Below are 27411 nucleotides of genomic sequence, written 5' to 3' on the forward strand. Positions count from 1 at the left end.
ACTGAAATGAGAGAATCTTAATTTACTTATTTAATTTTACATGACTGTGAACATGCCAACACAGTTTTTGTTTTAGTGGAGAAAAGCTGAGGAGTAATTCTTCAGACGACCAAGTTCTACAGGTGCAGTCTGTAGTGGTGACCCTGTTTTCACTCAGGGTCACCACAGCAGATCCGAGGTGGACCTGCATGTTGATTTTGTACAATTTTTTACACCAGATGTCCTTATGACGCAACTCCACATTACATGAAGAAACGTAGCAGGGCTGGGGTTTGAACTGGGAACCTTCCACAATGAAGCCCAGTGCACTAACTTGATTTGGTATGTTGGCATTAATTCACAAGCCAATTTTACACACACAAATATTATGTGTGTACACACACACACACAAACACACACACACTGAGAATTCCATATCTAACTGGCGTGCATTATTTTCGTGTGCAGTGGTCCCTCGCTTTAACGCGGTTCACCTTTCGCGGCCTCACAGTTTCGCGGATTTTTTTTAGTCCAATTTTGCATGCTTTTTTTTTTTTTTTTTTAACAGCGCATTGTGTTCTGCATCCTCATCAAGCAGGCCGGTTGCGGCACCGCGAAGGGAGAGTACGCGCATTGTGTTCTGCGTGTCTGTTTATAAGAATCTTCTCTCCCAGAAGAAAAAAAGAGCGCCATCAACTACCCATAACTCTGTTCTTCACTCAGAAAAAGACACCTGCACCGAGGTGTCACTCAGTGGAAGAAGGCGCAACAGCGGCGCGGCACCAGGACGAAGAGGCGTGATCAGAGGAACTGTGAAATACTGGTTAGTCACTATTAATAATTTCTTATGTGTCCAACCTCGAAGGTTGATCGTTAAAATTAAATTCGTTAGTTCTAAATGCCATCATAATTATTTATAGGAAAACGTCCTATGTTTATTTCTCAAAAAAATATGTTTGGGCCTGAAAACAGGTTGGTCTTATTTTTCTACTAAGGTTTGAACTTTGAGAGTGTTTATACATGAGAGAAAAGAAAATGTTAATGCCTGTTTGAGAAAAGTGTATAAAGTGTGTAGTGAGGGGTTTTACAGCCTTAAAACATCTATAATTGTAAAAAATAACGCTGACTACTTCGCGGATTTCGCCTATTGCGGGCTATTTTTAGAACGTAACTCCCGCGATAAATGAGGGACCACTGTATACGCACACGTAGTTCGGCGAGTTAAGTCACTGTTATAATCACTCTGCTCTGGTTGTCACCATAGCAACGCGCAAATCAGTTGGCACAGATCAGCTGTGTTTTGACAGGTGAATGACAGAAACGCGATAAAACATGGATTTCCAGGTGAATTTTAATATTTTTGGCCAAAATAAAACGTTTGAGGAATGGAAAGAGGAGGAGAGCAAACGAGAAGAACAGCAAAAACAACGGCACAAAGATTTAACATCAGATGAATTGGACAAGATTGAAGACGGGAAAGAAGAAGAGAACATTTCTATCCTTGCGGGCTCCGAATCAAAACAGTGAGCGTAGTTTCTGGACCTGTTTCTAGAGTTGGCCGCAGCTCGACACAGCAGAGAGGGGGCGGTGCGAGTGGCCCGCTGCGGCGTGAGCCCGCAGACTCGATAAGCGCATCGGAGACAAAATATCTTGAGACTGGTATAAAATAATCCCAAATACTCACACATTTTTATCAAGTTCTGTTAACTTAAATAAATATTTGTGTGTTAGCTCACTGTGTGGGACCATGGTATGAGCGGATTAAACAACTCCGCTTCGCGTCGTGGTGTTTTAGACTCCGTGTCGTGCATTCAAACCGTATAATGCACGGCTTCTCGTTGTTTAATCCTTACACGTACACACACACACACATATATATATATATATACATACACATATATACATATACATACATATATACATATATACATACACATATATATATATACATATACACATACACATATATATATATACATATACACATACACATATATATATATACATATACACATACACATATATATATATATACATATACACATACACATATATATACATATACACATACACACATACACATATATACATATACACATACACACATACACATATATACATATACACATACACACATACACACATACACATATACATATACACATATATACATATACACATACACACATACACATATATACATATACACATACGTATATACACATACATATACACATACATACATATATATACAACCCCTGGCAAAAATTATGGAATCACCGGCCTCGGAGAATGTTCATTCAGGTGTTTAATTTTGTAGAAAAAAGCAGATCAGACATGACACAAAATCCAATCTCGCAGAGACAGGAAGCCAGTGAAGGGATGCCAAAATGGGTGTAATATGATCAAACTTTCTGCTTCATGTCAAGAGTGTGGCAGCAGCATTTTGAACCAGTTAAAGACCCCTAATGCTGGACTGCGGTAAACCAGAAAATGGAGCATTGTACAACCCCTGGCAAAAATTATGGAATCACCGGCCTAGGAGGATGTTCATTCAGTTGTTTAATTTTGTAGAAAAAAAGCAGATCACAGACATGACACAAAACTAAAGTCATTTCAAATGGCAACTTTCTGGCTTTAAGAAACACTGTAAGAAATCAGAAAAAAAAAAAAATTGTGGCAGTCAGTAACGGTTACTTTTTAGACCAAGCAGAGGGAAAAAAAATACTAAATTCTGAGGAAAAAATTATGGAATCATGAAAAACAAAAGAACGCTCCAACACATCACTAGTATTTTGTTGCACCACCTCTGGCTTTTATAACAGCTTGCAGTCTCTGAGGCATGGACTTAATGAGTGACAAACAGTACTCTTCATCAATCTGGCTCCAACTTTCTCTGATTGCTGTTGCCAGATCAGCTTTGCAGGTTGGACCCTTGTCATGGACTATTTTCTTCAACTTCCACCAAAGATTTTCAATTGGATTAAGATCCGGACTATTTGCAGGCCATGACATTGACCCTACGTGTCTTTTTGCAAGGAATGTTTTCACAGTTTTTGCTCTATGGCAAGATGCATTATCATCTTGAAAAATGATTTCATCATCCCCAAACATCCTTTCAATTGATGGGATAAGAAAAGTGTCCAAAATATCAATGTAAACTTGTGCATTTATTGATGATGTAATGACAGCCATCTCCCCAGTGCCTTTACCTGACATGCAGCCCCATATCATCAAAGACTGTGGAAATTTACATGTTCTCTTCAGGCAGTCATCTTTATAAATCTCATTGGAACGGCACCAAACAAAAGTTCCAGCATCATCACCTTGCCCAATGCAGATTCGAGATTCATCACTGAATATGACTTTCATCCAGTCATCCACAGTCCAAGATTGCTTTTCCTTAGCCCATTGTAACCTTGTTTTTTTCTGTTTAGGTGTTAATGATGGCTTTTGTTTAGCTTTTCTATATGTAAATCCCATTTCCTTTAGGCGGTTTCTTACAGTTCGGTCACAGACGCTGACTCCAGTTTCCTCCCATTCGTTCCTCATTTGTTTTGTTGTGCATTTTCGATTTTTGAGACATACTGCTTTAAGTTTTCTGTCTTGACGCTTTCATGTCTTCCTTGGTCTACCAGTATGTTTGCGTTTAACAACCTTCCCATGTTGTTTGTATTTGGTCCAGAGTTTAGACACAGCTGACTGTGAACAACCAACATCTTTTGCAACATTGTGTGATGATTTACCCTCTTTTAAGAGTTTGATAATCCTTTCCTTTGTGTCAATTGACATATCTCGTGTTGGAGCCATGATTCATGTCAGTCCACTTGGTGCAACAGCTCTCAAAGGTGTGATCACTCCTTTTTAGATGCAGACTAATGAGCAGATCTGATTTGATGCAGGTGTTAGTTTTGGGGATGAAAATTTACAGGGTAATTCCATAATTTATTCCTCAGAATTGAGTGAGTCCATATTTTTTTCCCTCTGCTTGGTCTAAAAAAGTAACCATTACTGACTGTCACAATTTTTTTTCCTGATTTCTTATAGTGTTTCTTAAAGACATAAAGTTGCCATTTGAAATGACTTTAGTTTTGTGTCATGTCTGTGATCTGCTTTTTTTCTACAAAATTAAACAACTGAATGAACATCCTCCGAGGCCGGTGATTCCATAATTATTGCCAGGGGTTGTATATATATTATTGCCAAGGGTTGTGTGTGTATATATATATATATATATATATATATATATGCTGAAATTTTGATAGCCATGATGATGACCTCTGATGTCATATTTTGCATTGGCCTCTTATGGTGTTCATCTTTTTCCTTTGTTTGTTACTTCCATTGTTTTTAACCCTGTGGTTTGTGGATGTTTTCACACGTGTTTTTTTTTTTATTCTAGTAAGTAAATAAATAAATAAATAAATAAATAAATAAATAAAAAGACCAAAAAAAAGTGTATTTGTTCCTTCACCATCCCAAAGAGTAAAACACACTTGAGCAACAGAGGATGTCATTCAGAGTGTGTGATTTATTTGCTGCGCCAGTTTCTGGATGTTAGTGTCATTGTCATTAAGAGCAGTGAAAGTGTGCATAGATTTGTAGAAAAATCATAATTTTTAAATGTAATTGAAAGAGACTGGGTGAATGCAAAGAAGTTCTTTTGCTACTGTGCAAGAGGGAGGAAAAAAAAAATTCTGTTAATTACATATAAAAGCAGGGGCCATTTCTCCTTTTCAGGTATTATAACACACACTTTATATATATATATATATATATATATATATATATATATATATATATATATATATATGTGTGTGTGTGTGTGTATGTGTGTGTCCATAACAAGAAGCTAATATAAAGAATCTAGTACTGAATAACACATCAGCATTTCAGTTGGGCTTTATAATTGTAGAACACTAGAGCTAGAATAAAGATTTTCCCATAATTCAAACAAACACAGATTAAATCATAGCATTCATACCAGATTTAGATTTTAATAAATGCTATCGAACCCCAACACACGCAGTAAAGCAGGAAGCAACAAAAAGCAGGCCAAGTGGTTGAGAGTGCATTGCCTCAAAAGATTGGAGAAAAGAATTAGCTTAATTTTTCAACCAAACAATAGACATATTTAAAATAAATAAATAAAAATCACAGTCTAGGCAAAGATGCAAATCCAACTCCAGTGCCAGTTTTCTAGAAAGAAACGAGCTTAAAAATTAAAAGTGGAGGGACGAAATTAATTTCAAAACCCATGCAGTCATATCACTGCAGAACCGGTGAAGCCAACTGCTGAAAGTCAAGCCAATGTAGTGGAAACAGCTGACGAGTGTGATGGCATGAGCAATTAAACATTCATTACCAAATGCATTTTTTTTTTCCCTCTTTCATTTCAGCATATCAATTGATCAAACAGGGAATGTGATGTGAGCACAAATCCTACAGACACACATTCAGGATTTCTTTGGCAAAATGCAGAGGGGCAGGCCGTGAGGCATGCATGAGTGATCACCAAAAGAAAGAAAAAAAAAATTTAAGTGATTGTAAGTTGAATGATGTGGGGGTGAGTGTGCAGAGGACAGACGCTGAGAGACAGCAGGCAGTGGACATTTTAAACTCCTCTCCAAACTCAAAGAGTTGTCACCATGACACCAACCCAAATCAGTCACTCATGCTTCTCTCTCTCTCTTACACACACACACACACACACACACACACACACACACACACACACACACACACACACACACACACACACACACACACACACACACACACACACACACACACACACACACACACACACACACACACACAGAGGAGCATCAGGGTAGCATACATGAGTGACGTGAACACCCAGGTCCATGATGTGCAATTAACAAGTGACAGCCATCTTATTGGTCAAATAAAACAATGGATTAAAATTAAACAGAAAGAAATGAGGGGAAAAAAAAAAATCACAACAGTGCATCAATCAAGTGGCCGTTATCAAGGTCAACTTACCAGCATTTTTTGGGATGTTGACTGATCGACAAATGTTGCCAGTGTCACACGGAAAACACAACGAAACAAAAATTACAAAAATGGCAGCATTTTTTCAGAGCAACTCTATTCTCCCTTCTAACGGGAGACAATGAAACACAAGCCTTCACTAGGAATCACTGCGGAGGTTTAACACACATGTGAAAGCAGAGTAGGTAACTAGTGACATAAGTGTGACTCGTCCCCTTGGATGTGTGCAGCTCACTGAAAAGACAAAACTTGTTAACGGTGCTGAAACGGTTGAAGCCTAACAAAGCAATGAGGAGGGGCCACAATGAATTATATTGTTCTTTGTCCTGACCAGACCGACAACATGCTTCACAAAATATACAAAAAAAAAATTAAGGAGTGTTGCTTCATAAATGTTCAAGTTAGAAAAAGCAGCCCAAAAGCCCAGTTTTTAGTCCGATGCATTGTTACGGTTTTGAGTGAGTAAATGTGGACAGTACTATAATGAAAAATGGACAACTGACAGCGAGTAAAAAGTAAAGGCAAGCTACCTCCATCATTCTTTGTTAGCTGATCTATTAGAATCTATCATATCAGCCGTCCCATAGTGCCAACATTCAAAGTTCCAGTTTTCACCTCCAGAATTCCAACTGCCTCTGGACTCCTCCTGACACCCCCACACCCACCCACCTCTCAAGATCCTTTGAAGAAACAGAATGAAACACCCGTTTTGTTTGAGCAATTTGGAAATTCAAAAGAAATACAACAGGCCTTATCATGTGGCTGCCTGGGAACAGTGTATCACAATATTGGGTCACGCAACACTTCATACCACCCTGTCACTGTTAAGAGCCCCTTCACACATAACACGACTGAAGCAGACTAGCACACAAAGGAGGAATTGCATGCCATTCGTGAAAAATCTGAGCCACGTCTAACACCTCGTACACCTGTCACTACAACTATTTGCGCACACCAGCGGCCGAAAGACAGAGTGTGCCCTGTGAGAGCCCATCAAACCCTCTCGCGGCAGGTGTCGGCTTAAAGACGACCGGATTAAAGACGGCCCACAGCGGCTGAGAGCGCGCCGCGCTCCGAGCGGCCATCGACAGGCTGAAATGACCAGATCATTTCCAAAGTGAAGGCTGTGTTGATCCGGGACGTCGTGTGACCCAGAGAAATTGCGGAAGAAGTGGGCATAGTCATTTTTAGACACATTCCACTGTTAAAGGAGATTTTGTAATGAAAGACGTGCAGCGGAATTTGCGCGTCAGGACGAAGCCGCAACGGCGGAGAACAAAACAAGTCCGTGTTGGAAGTCTCACGGGACATGTTGACATGCCCAGCTCTCCACAATTTCTCGGATACTCACTCCACTAAAAAGCCACCGAAAGCCGTCTGAATCTTCTGAATGGTGGAAGATATGTCCCGTGAGACTTCCAACACGGACTTGCTTTTGTTCTCCGCCATTGCAGCTTCGTCCTGACGCGCGAATTCCACTGCACGTCTTTCATTACAAAATCTCCTTTAACAGTGGAATGTGCCTAAAAATGGCTATGCCCACCTCTTCTGCAATTTCTCTGGGTCACACGATGTCCCGGATCAACACAGCCTTCACTTTGGAAATGATCTGGTCATTTCAGCCTGTCGATGGCCGCTCGGAGCGCCCTCAGCCGCTGTGGGCCGTCTTTAATCCGGTTGTAATGGTCCTTAATCCTTGTGATGCCCATAGAATCTTCACCGAAACCCATCTGAATTTTCCGAATGGTTTCCACCTGGCTGTCTCTCTCAGTTTCTGAAAAAATTTGATGCAGCACTGCTCCAATCGTTCAGACATTTTCCTGACAATGAAAATCCGACGAGGGGGGAGGACCAGTGCTCACTCAAAGCCTGCCCACAGGCGAATGACGCAACCGACAGGTGTGAAAAAACTCACACATGCGCACGAAGGTTCAAGCTTGGCTGATGCAAGCACACGATTCAAATCCATATAGTTTTTGCAAAAAATAAAAAGGTCCGTTACTTTTCTAACAGACCTCGTATGTAGAAATGGGGACTGGCCAGCCACATTTGAGCGCACACAGCGATGTGCCTCCCAACTGATAGCCGGCCAGACACTGACAGGTGCAAAAGATGGCTCAGGGCACACGATGTGCCACATTAAAAACAGAGAGACCACAGCCAGGCCAGGTATGTAAATAAGTAATACAATAACTACATACACAATTTCACAACAAAACATCACCACGTGAGCGCGCCACAGGACATGCGTGTCGGGCCACACGGGCGGGGGCCAGGCTAAACACGCTGGGCCAGCAGATGCGGACATGGTAACACTGCACTGCTTCATTCATGTCATGTCATGACTGTACGTCTGTGACCATGGGTCATCTACAGAGGAACAGACAGTTCATACTTGTATTGTCTGCTCGATGAGAGGGATTCAATAAATTGTGGTGTTTTTATATGGTGTGTGGTTATTATTTTTTCTTTCCTCCACAACAGAGGCGTAATGTGGTGGAATATGTTCCAGCTGCTTGCACTGTGTTCGTGCACGCAAGCACAAAAACCACCGCCAGTGTATCGTGCACGCATGCGCAACCGTGCATCCCTCATGACAGCAGGTGGAATGTTTCGTGGTTCCCCATTTCATTTTTGGTTTGTGGATTTTCTTCCACTATCTGCATCTTTCGTGTTATGTGTGAAGGGGCCCTAAGCTGTGATAATGCTGTCCTGAGTTTTTTTTATTTTTTTAAACTGGTAAACGGATAATTCCCCCCGAGCTGAGTTTACCCCAATCACCTTTGCCGTTTTTGTGCAGCCATTCAGTGCACTTTTAAGTTAAAAATCTCTAAACTTTTTGAAAAACTCTCTAAACTTTTTGAAACGATACTGTCATCAGCATAGCTAATTTCCAGGCAACCGATCAGATGAAGTAAAACTTGTCACCCTCACAGCAAAAGTTTGTTTTTGCCGTCTCCACCTATAGCCAGCTGAGTTGTCACACAAAATCTATCAAAATAGAAACTAAAAAAACCTTAGGTGATTGCAGATTGGTCAAACTATATTTTTCTTGATGAGGGTGTTCTTATTAGTGTACACATTATTAGGTTTGTTTGTTTGAAACAAAGCACTGGGATGAAGAGATGGTACCAAGTATTCCTTGGTAACAATTTTTAAGAACAGGAACAATTCCACTGGGAGTACAACTCCGATTGTGTGCTTTGCCCCCCCCCCCCCCCCCCGCCATTTGGACTTGGGCAATTATGAAGGACTAAGAAAGGTGAAGAAATACAGTTCGGAATCCATAAAATAAAGTCAGTGTTGACAAACTGTTAGAAACAATGGATAAAGCAGATTACGCTTATGAATTCAGAAATATTTTGTGATTTTAAAAAAGGAACAGAAAATCTTTAATCATATAATGAGTAATTAAAGATGGACAAAGCGTAACTGCAAAAACAAACCAAAAAAAAAAAAAAAAAAAGAGTGGGAGTTAGAGAATGTCAAGCACGAAGGGATAAAAATGCAAAAACATTCCTACGCCTGAAATAGCACTGCTAAATACCAATTGTTTTTAAACTGCAAAGTGTAAACATTTATTTCACTTGGATATTAAGAGGAAGAAAAAAGCAAAACTAATCCCAAAATATTATTATTCTACAGAATTTGGACCAACTGATGTGGAGTCAACCAATGCATAATAAGCTCCTTTAGATCATGTGAATTCATGCCTGGTCTTAGATTTCTGCTATGTGTACTCCAAATGAATAAATACTGGAAAAGTATTTTAGTTTTGATCCTACAAACCACCACTGACGACATTAAAAACAGGGAAAGTTTATGTAAAAAGAAAAAAAAAAAAAACCCTGAAGTGCCACAAAATGTGAATATTAAAAGAGAAACCAACCCACAGCAGAAGCAAACTGATTTCAAGGGTGGGATGAATGACAGTTGTGCAGGCATTACTGTTATCTATTATATTATGTATTTAGCACAGTGGTTTGTCCATGATAAAGCAGACATCAAGCCCCATAACAAATGGCATACATCCTATTCATGTCGACCCTGCTCTAATCCAGCCACATTCAAATGCTATTGCACCCCTTTTTAAGCAATGAATTACTATTATGTTAAAATCTTTGTTTTTTTTTTGGCAATACCAAGAACTTGTAACAATGCATCACTCATAGTACCTAATGTGTTATGAGAGCTCTACAGTGCACGATATCTTACCTTTCTGCCATCACTGGCATGACAGTTCACATTTAATGGAGTTAGCAGTGCCATGAGCTTTTCTTCATTTCCACTTCTGTAAATGAAGGAATTAAAAACGATTTCAATTCAAATTAGAAGGAGACTGTAAATTATTGACATGGCCTTCTCTTTCTCCCAACTTCAGAAGTGGCCAACTGGATTGTACATTTAAAAGGTGGATTGACAGGGGAATCACAGCCGTGACCACACTAAACAAAGGAAGAGTTTTTAAACCTTTTGCACAATTAAAAGGGAATTTGCCCTAGATGCACTGACCTGTTTAGATACTTTCAATTAAGACATTTTTATAACTCTGAAATTAAGCCTCATCTTTCACAAAAAAGCAGTGAACTAATTGAGATGATAACTGGTGCATATAGAACATTGCCTTCAAAAATTGTTTCCAAATTGTACAAATGTTTGCAAAACTCCAATGGGACTGACTCAATATATATATAAAAAAGTGGGAATCTGAATTACAACTCAATTTGTCAGAGGATGATTGGCATTCTATCTGCCTTTTCCAGCATACTACAACCACCTCTAGACAATGGAGAGAATTCGGCTGGAAAAACATAAGATATTTTATCTCACCACACATCAAAAGTAAGCAGCTCAAATCTCCTCAACAGTGCTGGAGACTTTGTGGTAGTATGAGTGCCAGTCATTCTCATATATTTTGGACATGTCCTATTGTCAGACCTTTTTGGGAATCCATAGCTAAAGAAATGGAGGATATACTTGGCTATAAGATTCCTAATGACTTTCAGAGTATGTACTTGGGTTTAACCCCTGTGAAGGTTTTACGGGCAGAAGATATTTACCTTTACAAAGTGATGGTGATTGCAAGCAAGAAAACCATTACAAAGAACTGGCTGAGAAACATCACTAACATTGACGCAATGGAAAGAGATTATGGAGGAAATTTATGAGATAGAAAGAATTACTCACCATTCAAGGCTGCAAGTACCAATTTTTAATCAAAGGTGGAAGAAATGGTTAACCTATAAGACTCATGTATAAAACCGCATGCTTCCGACCATAATGTAATCCCACTGTTGCCCCCCCCTTTACTTTTTTTTTTTTCCTTTCTTCTAATGGGTGTGTGAGTGTTTATCTGTTCTTATTGTTCTTGAAAACTGTATAAATAAAATAAAAATTTCAGCTGTGCAAAAATGAAATTATTATACTTTTACCGCTCTGGGGTTGTGTTAAATTGAGTACACTGGTCTAAATACTACCATCCATACCATGAATGTGTACAACTTCTGATGCAAAAGACAAAACTTGTGTCATGCAATGATTCCCCAATCACAGCAACAGAAATGGTCACAGATGTCTTGAGGACTTCCTTCACTATTCTCCTCCTTACAAGGTCACTCAGTTTTTGAGAACTGCTTATTCTGGACAGATTTAGCATACTGTATGTATTTCTTAATGGGGAGGTGATGGTCTAGTGGTTAAGCACTGGGCTTCAGACCAGAGGATCCTTGGTTCAAACCTCAGCCTGACCAGAAAAATCACTAAGGGTACATAGGCAAGGTCCTCAATCCACAAATTGCTCCTGGTGTGTATCGAGTGCCTTGCATGGCAGCACCTCAACATCGGTGTGTGTGTGTGTTTGTGTGAATGTGAGGCATAATTGTAAAGTGCTTTGAGTGTCTGGTGCAGATGGAAAAGCGCTATATAAATGCAGTCCATTTACCATTAATGATTGGTGTAAAGGTCCAAGACCAGAGGGGCAACTGAGAAGTTTTGAGCCTCACCCAGAAAAAATAGTGTGTGGTTTTACATCTTTTGCATTCTGAGAAACCAACATTTCTCAACATTGCACCCAGTGAGTCAAAACTTCACACATTGTCGAGAAATGTCTGTTTCTCAGAATGCAAAAGACCAAAAAACAAAACAAACCCCCCCCCCCCCACACACACACACTTTCCTGACTTGTCTAAAGAAAACTGGCTGTAAAAGTAATTCATTTGTATTGACCACAACCCTTGTATTTAGACTACCCATTTACTTAAATGTGCTATGGATGATATTTTTTCTTGCCACTAGATGTCACACAAGTGCCACTTTCAGGATGTAAACAGGCTTAAGTTTTTTCAGCAGAAAGTGAAGCTTAATGCAGTGATAACCACCCACCTTGCCGCTTCCAAGAGTTCATCCTTCTTGTATTCACCTAAATGAAAAAGAAATTTCCAATCAGATCTTGGCATGCCCTTGTCTTTCAATAAATTGTGATTCATGGATTTTGTATGACTCATTCTAATGGTTTGTATTTATCTGGCTGTTACAGAGACAGACTAACAGTGAAAACCTGACCAATTGATTTCAAATAGTGTACCTGTACAGAATGCAGCTAAAACTAAGGCCAGGCTAATTCCTTTTTTCAAGTCAGCAATAATTATACAAAACCACTTGGAAAAGCAAATATTTAATGACCAAGTCCGGGATGACAGCACGGGCATCCACCATCTCAAAAGAAAACAGAGACTGAGGACAGAACATGAGAATGATTAACTGCAATATGCAACAGCAAAATATAACAATGTCACTGTTCTGGGAAGATAAAAAAAAAAAAGCAGCCTCACATTAAGTCATATACAGAGCTGCACAGAAAAATGGATAGAAGCACAGCATTTTTTGCAAACTGAGTGACGATTGTGCAGCATGTGATCATTGATGCAACACAAGCCAAAGGTAAAAATATATTTGCATTGCATTTAAATAAGACAACATAACTTCCCGATTCCCTTGTTCTTTTCCTTGTAATGAAGCCAGGTACCATTTTTTGGGGGGGCTTGTCAATATTACTGACATGATTAGCCTTGCAGCCAACTCCAGATAAATTAGGCTATGCTAAAACCATCTTATTTTCCAGAGTATAAGTCACAGCTTTTTTTTCCTGTATGTGGAATTCACAGAATTTCTCTGGGGCAAATTTAAAAATTGACAAGAACTCATCACAGCACATGTGCACACCACAGCTTGTGCTGTTTCTTAACATAGGGATTCTTAAATTCCAAAAATAAGGAAGATAGACAAACGTGCACTGGACAACATACTGGATGTTACATGATGCAATATGGACAGAAATCGTCATATGGAACTAGACTGCCAGCCTACACAGCACTGGAAAAACAAGAAATTTTTTTTTTTTTTAAATCAGCTCTAATAAAATGTAGTAGAAATCTGTATGCTCTACCAAACGGTTGAGTTGACCATCTACTTGTACCCACCTTGTGTGTTTTTTTAAGAGCTGACGTAACATGTGAATTTCTCCTGTGTGAGATCAATAAAGTTTATCTATATCTTTAAAGGGTTAATTTGTGATTTCGGTGCATTGTTTTAGTGTAATTTTATGATTGGAATTATTCTGTTCAGTGTTTTGGTTCCTGGAGAAGCACTCTATAGACTGTTGTAACAACGAGTGCTCTGAGAAAACAATACCCCGCTGGCAAATGCTGCTTTGGTACGTTCTGATAACATTTCAAGGTATTTGATAACATTTAGGGGTGCCAGGAAAGAAAAAAAAAAAAAAAAAAAAAAAAAAAAAAAAATCGATTCATGTCCAAATCGCGATTCTTATTTATTACGATTCTGAATCGATCCAAAATGTCCAAGAATCGATTTTTAAAAAGCATTTTTTTTAAACATTTTCTTACTTACTCACTGCGTGTACTGTTTGTCAGGCAACGGCTTCCGTACTACAGCGTCCCCGCAAGGGGAGGGTCCAGCGTGCTTCAAACATTCGTGAGCTGTAGCTTAGCATGGCAGACGAAGAGCTAATTCAGCCAGCACCGTCTTTGCTGAAGCCAAATGTTTGAACGCATTTTTGATTTTATTATTTGCTGCGTAAGAAGGAGCCTGACATGACTTATGCAGTGTGCAAAATCTGCAAAATGAAAGTCAAGTACTTCGGAAACACTTCAACTCCGCAAGCCCACATGCTACGCTATGACCCGGAGCTAAAAGGAGTGGAGCAGCGGTATCTGCTGACGACTGACCAGCGCTTCGCTAAACTGCCAGCCAACTCTGAACGAGCAAAGCAGATAAGTAAATTTACATCTAGAATCACTTGATTAACCTTGTAAAGCTGCATTTTCTTAAACATAAACATTTTTTAAGTAATATAACTATTTCTCAGAGCTGTTTGAATCGAAAATCGATTCTGAATCGAATCATCACCCCAAGAATCGGAATCGAATTGAATCGTGAGTTGTACGATTCACATCCTTAATAACATTAGTTTTGTCAACAGGCATCAGCTATTTGCACTTCTTCTAAAAACTGTAAAATGAGTTAATTTTAGTAAATAATTTATTTTATAAACCAAGAGAAATTTCTTACTAATGAATCACAGGCTAGAACAACTGTTACTGTTCAAAGTTAACCTGTTGATTCAGACATTTGATTTCATATAAATGAAAAGGAATTTTCTATGATGCGTCTTAAGTAGAACAATATCTTAACATGTTTTACTAACCTACAACAAGGACTTGTTCCACGAAATTCCTCCTAAAAATGTTGGAGGAGTTGATTTCAGCATGCTTATACCCTTTGAGTGAGGGAGGAAGGGAATGAGTGAGTGACAGACAGACTGAAATCGCCACGACATAATCCCCCTTTGGGTCTTTCGTCAGCAGGGAATGACACATGCATGATTTTTCAGTATATGATTTGCAGTAATTTATAAGTTGCAGGACCGCTCAAACTAGTTAAAAGTAAAAAAAGCCTGTGACTTATACTGTGGAAAATACTAAAGGATTATTAACCGAGCGAGAGGTCTGTACGGGGAAATATCAGGCAGATGGTTTTTTTTTTTTTTTTTTGCATTTATATCTGTAGCAGTGGAATGTCTGTGAAAGAGACAGAGGAAGGCTCACCAGTAAGAACAGCCTTGGCTGAAGGATCAGCAAGGTCCAGAGCAGATTTTCCATCAGTGTTGCGGATGTTAGGATCAGCCCCGTGCTGCAGTAACACTGAGTGAAAGAATGACGAAGAAAATATCAGCTGTTATTGTAGTTAAAAAAGAAAAAAAAAAAAACTTTTATGCATTACATCTTCTAGGAGTAATTTACTCAAGACAGACAGGTTTTTCGAAACCAAGTTAACTATTAGGCTTTGTGCATGAATGTAGTGTGTACACTTCGATTTTTACATGGAAGGGTAGCACAGTTCCTGGTCAACAGCTGCCTGCAAAACAGCATTATTTAAAAATAAATGGGGAGCCTGTCTGGCCCCCCCATGTGATCATGTCTGTGCAGCATATATAATCAGCATTTTATGCAAGTGTGCCCCCCCGCATGCCACGTGTTGGGAGAGCGGGTGGGGGTAGAGTGCGAACCCCATGTATGCCACATGGGGGTGGGGGGTTGTGATACACATGCAGACCACATGTATGTTGCTGTTTGCAAAGCCACAGTCATGGGGACACAGACATAGTTCACATCCAGCTCGACAGTGATCGTCTGCTGACTGTTTTTGTGCTAACAGCATGAATAGCTACACATTTTCTAAGTGCCAAGCGAATGGTGTAGATGTTCATGCGTGTCACCTAGAATTTGGCCGACACCTGCCACGAGAGGGATCGAATAGGCTCTCACAAGGCACACTCTGTCTTTCAGCCGCTAGTATGCGCAAATAGTTGTATCAACAGGTGTACAAGGCGTTAGAGGCAGCTACGATTTTACACGTACTGCATACGATTCCTGCTTCATGTGCAATTCGACTATATTCGTACTATGTGTAAAGGGGCCCCAAGCTGTGCCTCCAAGCCAAACAACAAACTTATGCAAGGTCTTTGAGAGGTATAAATTACAATGTTAATGCATAAACAATTTTCATTGGCTCGGCCCTCTGGTGGTCACAATTGGAATTGACCTATGCTCAAAAAGAAAACTGAGGACTTTGAGATGAGCTTGATACATAAAATGTATCAAGTGGAAAAAAAAAATGTTTCAGAGGCCCTCATGTGGGTTTTTAATGTAGTTCCATTAAAATAATGAGGGTACTGACCCAACGTTTTCCAACAGTGCGACGTTATGCAAACACACCCCATTGAAATGCCAACTGCAGACCTGTGCATGGTCACTATTAGGGGACGGTTTTCCTCAAATTTCTCAAAACCATTTAGAATGAAGGCACAAGTCTTTCAGAAAGAAATGTAACAGCAACATGAATCAGAAAATGCTTAGGATAGCTCTGCAAGACCCAGACAGTTGAGGACTACATTCTTACACAGAATCTAGTGGTGGGTGCAGTCAAATTAAATATACACAAGGATGTGTAGCCAAAATGAGTACAAGAATTTTAACACTGCAAATTACTTCACATACATAACCAAGCATAAAGAAAGGCTTACCATGTATGTATTAGTCAACACTAAAACACATGTACCCTGTTCTCATAATTGAAGTAACTTCGAAAGACACATAACCAACACTAACATTTTCAGCGCACAGGTTTATGAAGATGAGACATCAATGTCCAGAATCCAGGTCATTAATAGGCCTTTTTTCTTTTCAGCATCATGCATCAGTAATGCATAAGTTAAAAAAAAAAAAAAAAAAAAAAAAAAAAAAAAAAAATCCCAAAACAAAAGCAAAGTGAGTGAATCTGAGGAGGGACACAGGCTCCTTTGTTGGGATAGGAGCATTCTGAAATGTAATTACTAAACTTTTAGTATGGTATTATCTGTATTAATTTATGGAAGACTCAAATATTAAAAAACAATATTACATGATGATTGTTTCCTCATTCCAGGTAACACAGACACTGTCAATTGCCACTTTCAGTGTAATGAAGTAATTTTCTCTACATACACATTGTATGACTGTCCAACACTGTCATTGTCACTGGTACAAAATTATAAACTGAAATTTCTCTTACCATGATTGAGAACCAAAGTGGACTACTATGTGCTCGTTGATAGGTTGAAAACTTCCATGTGATCATTTTCCGTGAACGAGAGTCCATCATGTAAATCAACATTATCAGGATTCTCTGGCTTTAAATTTAAGCAGGTGTTCATGATTTCAAAGCATTTTACCATGAAACACTGCATTTATGTAAAAGTTTACATGAGTTTGTATGATATCGTGTCCATATACTGCCCACCCAGGAGAAAAGTACAGAGAAGGCGCTGAGAAACAAGTCATCTCATCACCTCATCTGAGCATTTTCTTATGGCCCAGTAACACGGCACACGACAATTCCTGAACGAAGGGAAAAAGTAAGAAAAGTCACAATTCGTTGAGAAAAGGTGGACGAAAGAGCTTTATCACCGAACAGCCTGCGAAGCAAGAGCGCAAAAGGGACAAAAGAGGAACTTAACAAAACCGAAGCTCACGATCTCGACGCTTTAACGAAACACGCCTGGAACCACAGCTGGAGCAGTGTGTGTCTGCATCTCTGCGTTCCAGGACTCAGCGCTGGGACGGAGCTCTTAGCGCCTGAGTCCTGGAGAAACTCCAAACAGAAGCTGTGGAGATCTGTGCGCACATTGGTGGGACCACCTGCTTTGGTTCCTCGTCTAGAACAAAAGAGGGATTATCTCCATCATCAGAATCCTCACTGTCTGTCGACACGCTACGCGCTCCGTCTGGCTCCAATTAAAAAAAAAAAAAAAAAAAAAAAAAAAAAGTGTGCCGTGGTCACTGCTGTATCACAGTATTATGTTCTAAGCCATATATATTGATTTATAACAGAAAACTGTCAAAAGGGAGAATAAATATAAGTGTAAAGATGATTGACTATATCAGAGCAGTAAATTAATCAGTGCGTGTGAACGCACGCATTGACTCGTGCGGTTATTTCCACCAGCTGATCACTGATCCACAACGTGAATTCTGTCTTCCAGAACAGCTCTTTATATAATCATTTTGATTCATCTACCCGTTGCCACATGCACAGAAGGACTGGATTATCATTCCTACACTCATATTGTTATATTTAATACAAAATAATAAGCGCATGCAGCAGCTGCTCCTGCTGCTAATGCTGCATTCAAGTACTTTTTGAAATTACACAACTTTGTCATTTCAAATTCAACAGTTGCTTATGGCAAAATAATTCATTATATCCACACAAAAGATTAATTTTGGCCTATGTAAGGTGCCTGAGCCCATTGAGGCTGACCCCCCACACAGAATAAAACAATCCAAGCAAGCAGGCTGAGTTTGCCCTGTAATTTCCAACAGTACATGAAGCAGCAGCAGCGCAGGGGTGGTGGCCAAGTGGTTAATGCGCTTGGTTTCAGTTCAGAAGGTTCTGGGTTCAAATCCCACCCCTGCCACATTTCTCCATGTAATGCGGAGTTGCGTCAGGAAGGGCATCCGGCGTAAAACCTGTGCCAATTCAACAGGCAGATCCACCTTGGATTTGCTGTGGCGACCCTGAGTGCAACCAAGGGAGCAGCCGAAGGGACTTACATGAAGCAGCAGCAGCCTCAGTGCTCACAAACCGGCTTCTGCACTGTGTGAAAACATTCAGCTGCTCCAACGAAGTCAAATTAAACAATAACATTACAAAAACTAAAACGATTAAAAAATGTCAAGAACGACAGCAAAACGAAACACAGACGAATTGAGTTTTTCGTTGCCCTTCGTTCAAATTTTTCAACAGTTTAAAAATTCTGACGAAGCCCCAGCTGCAGGAATGAAGCTGCGCGAAGGTTAAACGATGCCAACGAAAATCAACGAAAGTCCAGATTTCTTGTTTCGTCAGGGCTTCATCACCCTTCCTTAAGTGCCGTGTGACTGGGCCTTTAGAAGTAAAGAAAGTTTCTCATAGGCTTTGTTTCTATGATGATAAACATCTAATAACTAGCTCATAATATACAGCAATAAAAAGCACTCCAGCAGCAGGATGAGGTCTTTTGTCTGTATTTTGTGCAATAAATCAGCTGACTTTAGACAAAAACAAAACAAAAAACTTCCATTCAAGCTAACAAACTTTGCTGTATTTGCCTGGAAAAGTGCTGCTGTGATGTCACAGTGTGTCAGGAAGGTTCAGGGATTTTCCAAGAAAAATGAGGCTGCACAAGTAAAGCAGTGGCTTCCTACCCCGAGCACCCTTAGATTTCAGTTTTAGGAAAGAAAAAAAAAAATTTCAAGGCTGTTGAGAAACATGCAAATCGAGAAGACATAAAAATTTCAAAACAGAAGCCATGTTAATGCGGAGTGATGATTTTCAAAACTTTAAAAGCTCTTGGACCCTTTTAAAAGCCAGTACAACAGACATAAAACTCATCTTATGACAATGACACATATCTCAAGCAGCCAGAAGAAGTTCAAACTATGTCACCTTTTTCCGGTTTGAAGTTCACTGCCCACACACACACATCTTAAACAGCCTAAATTACAAGTCAAGACACCTGAATCTGGTGCTGCAACATTTCAAGAACATGACAGTATGTTGCTACTTATAGCCCTGAAGAAAAGATGGCACACAACCGGTGAGTGGCGTGTGCTAAGCATGACTAATGGCGAGCCTCACCTATGCACACATCTATTTTTCCTTTGATGGCAGCCTCATGTAACGGAGTGTAGTTCCAGTTATCTCTGGCATTGGGGTCTGCACCCTGGCACAGAAGGAGACTGACAACTTCAGCATGGCCGAAAGAGCAGGCATTATGCAAAGGTATGAGCCCTCCATCATCCCTGGCATGGACGTTGGCCCCCGTCTGCAAGAGGTGCTCCACCACATCCTTTCTGCCAAACCCTGAAAATGAAAATACATTTATTTTCAGCTTTTTAATCAATATTCCCATGGCACTGTTGCAAATCCACAGCACATAGGATAGCTTAAGTCCCATTTCCCCTGAGCGGTCCGGGTCAGTACGGCACGCTATTTGTGTGTTTCCACATCCAGATTTAGGAACGGGTACCAAAACAACTGACCCAACGGTAACAAAAGGGAGGCGCTATTCCACTGCTGTCCATTGACTGCCTCAGCAGCTAAAGCAAAAGTTGCAGTCCTCATGCAACCATTCCTACAGTTCAGACTGTTTCTAATATTAAAACCATTCACACACTGAGTTAATATTAAAGTCTTAATCTTACCTGTTGCATTGTTTCAGTCAGATTCATCATCACAGCCTGATGAAAACTTATCCACATAAATTGTCCTTATTTTGGAAAATAACATTTGGAAATACTTTAATTCCTTATCATGACTTAAGAAACGCAGTGTTTTTAAAGAAGTCCCTCTGTGTTTGTCTACTATGGAAGCGTTTCTCACCATGAACCAAAGGATGCCGGCACCACCACCAACAAAAATAACTTATTTTAAAACTAACTTATTTCCATTCATGCCAGCATTTACCACAGCCATGATTCATCTCTTCAGTATTTTGTGCATAATGAAAATAAATCCCATGATCCACCAAGACAAAAAAAAAAAGAAGAAAAAAAGAACACTTAAATTACACAATGTGGACTGCATGTGGAGGGGGCGAGGCCGTGTGACAGTACTATACACGCTCTCGATGACGTGCATGTCAACGTCTATGCTTGGACAATCAGTTATGTATATAATGTATTAATCAGAGCCTGACTGATATAACGGCTGGCCTATATGACCCTTTCACTACCCTTAACAGCACTGGGGAAATTTTTGCTGATATGAAAACTGTTATGTTAACTTACAAACAATGCAGAAAAACACTTTGGTTGCTGGAAATGGTAGTGGTCAAGCGTTGAGTTGAGACAGAGGATCCTCAGTTCAAATCCCAGCCTGACTAGAAAATCAATAAGGGCCCTTGGGCAAGGTCCTTAATCCCCAAGTTACTCCCAGTCTGTAGTGAGTACCTTACATGGCAGCACCCTGACATCCCTGTGAGTGTGTTTGTGGGAATGGGTAAATGTGTGGCATAATTGTAAAGCGTTTTGAGCATCTGATGCAGAATAGAAAAGCACTATATAAATGCAGTCCATTTATTTGTTCAGAGGGCACAGTGCTGTCAAGCATGACTGGAACCCCCTTCAACACTCGGCCCCATTAGCTGTAAGAGGCAGAGGGGAAAATGAGCAGCTGCCATTTTCAACAAGAGTGGGCATTTTACATCAACAAGAGACAAGTGGTCACTCTGCCAGCAGCTAGGTGGGGCCGAAATTGGAACATTGGTTGGTTGTTGATTATATTTATATTTACTAGTGCACATCCCATGTCCAATGCTTCTACTGTAACCAGCACAATGTCAAACAATACTTTGCAGTATAAAATTTAATTTCTGGAAACAGAAATGTGAGAAATCAACATGTACTGCACCATACCTGGGTGCTATCCAGGTGCAGGCCCCATCTATAGTAGTGCAGGCCCCGTCTATAGTAGTAAAGGCCTAAGCTGCAATATATCAACAGTTACACCCCGTTTTCCAGTGCTCCCTTTCATAAACAACAGTCCATAATTAAAGCATGGGGGAAGAGTCTTCTCATGGGAAGAAGAAAGGCCATTATTGAGATCTAAATACCCTTGGTATTTACCTTTGGAGGGATGGTACCGAACTGGGAGGTTGCTACAGAGAGAGTTAGAAATCATTATTACACAGATTTATACCAAAATTCAAGTTTAAACTGTAAGACATCAAGCCTCAAATTTCTTTGTCATAAGCATTTGATAATGAAATGTTAGTAATCATTGCCAAATTTTATGTGTATATCTGCCGATGTATCAGTACAAAGAAGGTACTTCACCTCTGCAGTGTGTACTTCTGGTCCCATAATGCATTGTATGCTGTTGCTAGGTTGAGGACAACAAGGAAGCAACCCACGTTACTGTCTGGGGTTACACATGTTTCTTAAAAATATTTATAATGCTGCTGTACTGTGCAGCATTCGGCTGGAAGAGTTAGCTACAGACATATTTCCACCACTTTCCCTGTAGAATCCAAAAGGAAGATTGCTTGAATTCAAGCAGTAAAGTGACAGAACCCAGAGTGATCACCCAGGGCCCCAGGAAAGTGTGCAGAATTATGTGGGCTTCATTTTACCTCTGGTAAATAATAATTAAATGGATCTTTATCAAGTACAGTACCAGCATGAAAATATTAATGTGATTTCAAAAAGAATAAACAGTATTTATATTTTCAAAGTTCATTAACTATAAATTGGACCTTCTGTTTGGAAGACTGTCATCACCCACCCAATCAGGTAACAATTAAAAGCATCCAGGCTCTTAAAAACTTTAATGCCGCATTCACACCGCACACCACGCGACGCCACAAATTCGCATCCCTCGCCTGGTGATGGACGCGCCAACATCGCCCAGTGTGTCGCTCTGCTTGAGCCGAGTTCACACCGGACACCACGCGAGGGCGCAAATTCATCACTTGCTGCAGAAGCTGCATCTGGATGACGGCAGCTTTCAGCGGTACTTCCGCCTCTCCAGGACCCAGTTTTGAGGACCCCCTGTCCCGTTCGCGCGCACACGTGAAAAAAAAAAAAACTGGCTGCTGCTGCTCGCGCTCCCCTCAAACTGTGTCATAAACCAGTCACCATTTATTTTATTATACATCTGTGTAGTTAATAAAATGATCTTCACGGACGATTCATTTGCGGGCATGTGAAAAAAAAAAAAAACTGCTGCTGCGGTGCTGCTACTCACTCTCCCCTAAAACGCTGTCATAACTGTTATAAACCAGCCACCATTTGTTTTATTATACATCTGTGTAGTTAATAAATAATCTTCATGGACAATTCGTTCACATGCGCACGAGAAAAAAAAAAACAACGGCTGCTGCCGCTGCTCGCTCTCCCCTCAAACTCTGCCATAATTGTGAAATAAAGGACAAAAGGGACATAAGAGACAGGCTGCCAGAGACAGGACATGTCCACATCAAGTATAAACTCCAGACATCTCCATGTCACTACATATCCAGTCACTGATTGGTTATCGCGACGAGACAAGACGAAAAAGTTCAGATTTTTCAACTTGGGGAAGAGGGCAATGTGACGCGATATCACGCCAATTGCTCAAAATCGCTTAATTCACGTCCCATTGCGTGGGTTGAACTTTTGTGGCGCCACAACGCGTCCTTCCATAGGGATTACATGGCAATCTGTCACTATTGGAACAGGACTCAGTAACGGCAGATACTCAAAATCAGATGACTCGGATCGAGGCCAAAAAAACCTGATAGGGACATCCCTATATATATATATATATATATATATATATATATATATATATATATATATATATATATATATATATATATATATATATATATATACACACATATATATATATATATATATATATATATATACACACACATTAGGGCTGTGCCAAAAATCGAAAGATTGATGAATCGCGATCCACACTGTGCTCGATCTCGATTATAAGCGAAGTGCATTTTAATCGACATTTATTGACCAATCAGGTGACAGAAAAACCATGTGGCTGAGAGGAGTTGCCGCCCACTTGTTGAGACAAAGAAAGTACCTGAGTGAAGTAACCTTGAGACCGTGAGAGGAGGAGTGGATTTTCAGAAAGTGGATTATAAACTGAATAATGCAAGAGGAATATGGCGACATTGAAATCCAGAGCGAAGGGGAAGAGATACGTGACCCAGGTACAAGAGATTGTTGACAGAACTGGCCGAGCTACGTCTGCAATATGGCAGTGGTTTGGTTACTTGCAAACAGACCACCTACAAGCAAAGCCCATTTGTAAAGTCTGTCGTTGCGTAGCATCCACCAAGACGGGGAACACTACAAATTTATTCATTCAATCACTTGCGACGGTATCACCCGGTGCAACACGAGTGTTCGGAAAAACAAACCAAGCCCGCTGCAAGTAGCAGTGATGCCATTGCTAGCACAAGTAGCGCTCATAGCGCTCAAACAAAGCCTCAGCAGACATCGATCACGGCAGCGCTCACAGCCGTCACGCCATACGATAAACATTCAAAGAGGGCAAAAACAATAACGAACACTATTGCATACTGCATTGCCAAGGACATGATGCCAATATCTACAGTCGAAAAGGTCGGATTTAAGAAGTTAATGCGGGTATTAGACAGTACATACACGCTCCCTGGGAGGAAGTACTTTTCCCAAACAGCTTTGCCGCAATTATATGACACATGTCGCACAGAATTGGAAAAACAACTACAAAATGTTTGTTACTTTGCAGCAACTACTGACATTTGGTCCAGTTGGACATCGCAGCCCTATTTCAGTTTAACTATCCACTATATCGATGAAAACTGGAGCCTACAGAGTAAATGCCTTCAAACACTCTACTTTCCGGAGGATCACACTGGAGACATCACAGCACAGGGCCTAGAGGACGCACTCGCTTCCTGGGGGCTGCAGGAGGAGCGCATGGTCTGCATCACGACAGACAACGCTGCCAACATGGTTAAAGCCACGAGGAGTAAAGGCTGGAACAGGATGCAGTGCTTTGGACACCGCTTACACCTTGCAGTTGGTAAGTGAAAGTGGAGAGTGGTATACTATTTTTTTTATTACTAAGTTTGCCATAATAAGAAATTATCATTCTTATTATTAGTAACATTTGTATTGTAGTAATTAGTTTTAGGCTTGTTTTAGGCTTAAATATGTACAGATTTGATTCATATGTAACAAAAAAATAAATAAATAACTATTAACCCTTTATCTACGGCGATGGCGCCCACGCCATATTTTCCATATGCGTTTTTTTTTTTACCGTAACTCCGCCATAGTCTGTCCAATCTGAATGATGCGAAAGCATTGTTAAGCTAACACCAAAGGCTTCCCAATGATATATGGTATATTATGGTAAACGTAAGCCTGTGACGTTATCACGCAGAGGAAAAACACGGAAGTTTCACACTAGTGCGCCACTGATTCTCATTACCGTAAGTTCTCATGTAAGTCCTCAATCTGAAAAATTTCAACATTGACAGCAAGCCAAGAACCCATGCTTTTCAACAGTATGCTATATGTTGCATATATTACGGTAAAGTGCATTCAGTGACTTTTGAAATGAGGGAAAAGTATGAAAAAGAGCGCAAAAGTGACAGAAAAGTACAGAGACAGACAGCAAACATAAATGTAGTAATTTTTGAGGAAAAGGCAGGGTGTTTGTAAAATTGGCTTCTGTCTTCAGCCAGACAGAAACTGTTACAAACAGTACCACACTGACAATGGACTGATGTAGTTTAGATCTAATTTTGATTCTTGGTTATATATTTGTATGTAGTTTGACACTTTGTTTTATTAATATTGTATAATTTTGCACAAAATGAGTGATCAAATTAGTGATTTATTACACATTTTAATAATACAGATAATAATTGATATATTTATATATAGTTTTGCACTTTGTTGTTATTCATATTGTTTGGTTCTGCACTTTAAAATTGGTTACCTTTTGCATATTTTCGCCTTGTAAAATGTTTACTTTTGCACTGTTTCTAATCTGCACTGTTTCTGGGTTCTAGACACACAAAATTAATTATTTTGATTGTAAACACTTACAGCTTCCTGTTAAAAATGTGAAATCCAAACTTCCTTTACATAATCATTTTTCACAAAAAAAAAAAAAAAAATCAAGTTCATTTTTGTGTTTTTTCTCATTTGAAATGCTAAAACTTACAAATAATGTGTATAAGTATTTAATTAGGTAATATAATTGAAATTCAGGTACTCTTGGAAAAGGGTACCAAAGCACACAAACATAGAACATTATTTCTTAATTTTATTGCTACAATAGAAAATTATAACCAATCGTCCATTTATAGCCTCAGTAGGTAAAGGTTCTGTATGAATAAATGATGCATATTTTTATTTTTTTTCTACAGAGGGAAGTATGAAGGACCAAAGGGTGGAAAGAGCCACAGGCGTTTGCAAGAAGGTAGTAGGGGCCTTCTCCTTCTCCTGGAAACGAAAAAAGGAACTTGTTCTTGCTCAACAGGAATTGAATCTTCCCAGGCACATGCGCGTGACTGAATCCCCAACAAGGTAGGGATCACGAATGGGAATGGTGGCCAGAGATTTGGAGCAGGAAAAGGCCATAACAAAAGTACTGTCTGCAGACAGAAAAACACGGCACTTAACCCTTTCGTGGCAGGACATTGAGGTCCTTGAAGCTGTCCACAAAGCCCTAAGTCCACTTGTGAAGTTCACAGATGCACTTTCTGGTGAGCATTATGTTTCTGTGTCCTACATTAAACCAGTGCTTCATCTTTTCAATGAGGAGGTGCTGAAGATTCAGGATGATGACTGGGATTTAACAAGACACATCAAGAGTACAGTCACAAAATACTTAAATGAAAAATACAGTGACGACTCCACTGATGATCTTCTGAACTTGGCATCACTTGTGGACCCACGGTTCAGAACGAAATACATCTAGGATGTCAAAGTGGAGGCAGTTAAGGCTACTGCTCTTGGACAAATGGTCACTGACCCACCCCCCTCCCCCAGCAGGACAAGAGATACCTCAGCAGCTTCAACACCAGCAAAAAAGCCCAAAAAATCTCTGGGGAGCTTCTTTAAAAAAATCAGCTCCTCAAACTCCAGCTTCAGGACTGACTGAAGAGCAGGCAGCTGAGACTGAGTTGAAAAGCTACCTCACAGCTCCAGATGTTGACAGCGAAGCAGATCCTCTGGAATGGTGGAAACTGCACAGCCTGACTTACCCCAGACTCAGTCGCCTAGCCAAGTGCTACCTTTGTATACCTGCAACAAGTTTCTGTGTAGGCTCTCAGTTGTCCAGGTGGTTTCCATAGTAGAGAAGCTTGAATCTTCAACTGGACTGGGTTGCTTGACGCGAGGACGTTTCGCTTCAAATCGCAGAAGCTTCCTCAGCTAAAATTCTTGCTCTGGAAGTCTGACTTCTGTCTGACTCTTGTAGAGAAGAATAAAACAGAAGCTAACAAAAGCTGGAGTTTTAAACCTAACCAGACCCCTCCTACTGAGAGGCAGACTGCTATAGGCTAGTGACTAAACAATAGCTCTAATTAGCAACTATTGTGCTCTAGTTAGCATTTGATGTGACATCGTTGTTCACCTGCATCCCCACTGCTGAGGCTGTCTCAGCTGTGAGGCAGAGACTGCTGGAGGATGTGTCTCTACTTGAAAGGACCAAACTCAAACCAGACCACATCTGCCAACTCTTGGAGATCTGCCTCAACACCACGTATTTCCTGTTTAGGGGGAATTACTACAGACAGATTCATGGTTG

At 40.1% G+C, this 27411-nt stretch overlaps 1 protein-coding gene across 4 annotated transcripts in view; it reads right to left on the bottom strand.

Annotated features, from left to right (window-relative positions):
- Window positions 1-27411, bottom strand: part of LOC117511106 (poly [ADP-ribose] polymerase tankyrase-1-like) — a 53510-nt gene that overhangs the window by 22138 nt on the left and 3961 nt on the right. For 2 of the 4 annotated variants that reach the window (XM_034171068.1, XM_034171069.1), the window contains exons 2-6: window positions 19732-19956; window positions 15120-15215; window positions 12376-12412; window positions 10210-10285; window positions 5986-6006 (exon numbers count right to left, since the gene is read on the bottom strand). In XM_034171068.1, the coding sequence (XP_034026959.1) occupies window positions 5986-6006; window positions 10210-10285; window positions 12376-12412; window positions 15120-15215; window positions 19732-19956 (455 nt within the window). The remainder of the gene's footprint in view (window positions 1-5985; window positions 6007-10209; window positions 10286-12375; window positions 12413-15119; window positions 15216-19731; window positions 19957-27411) is intronic. The other 2 variants (XM_034171071.1, XM_034171070.1) reach the window with 1 other exon arrangement.

Source organism: Thalassophryne amazonica, chromosome 5, assembly GCF_902500255.1.
Source record: "Thalassophryne amazonica chromosome 5, fThaAma1.1, whole genome shotgun sequence".
NCBI classification, from domain to species: Eukaryota; Metazoa; Chordata; class Actinopteri; order Batrachoidiformes; family Batrachoididae; genus Thalassophryne; species Thalassophryne amazonica.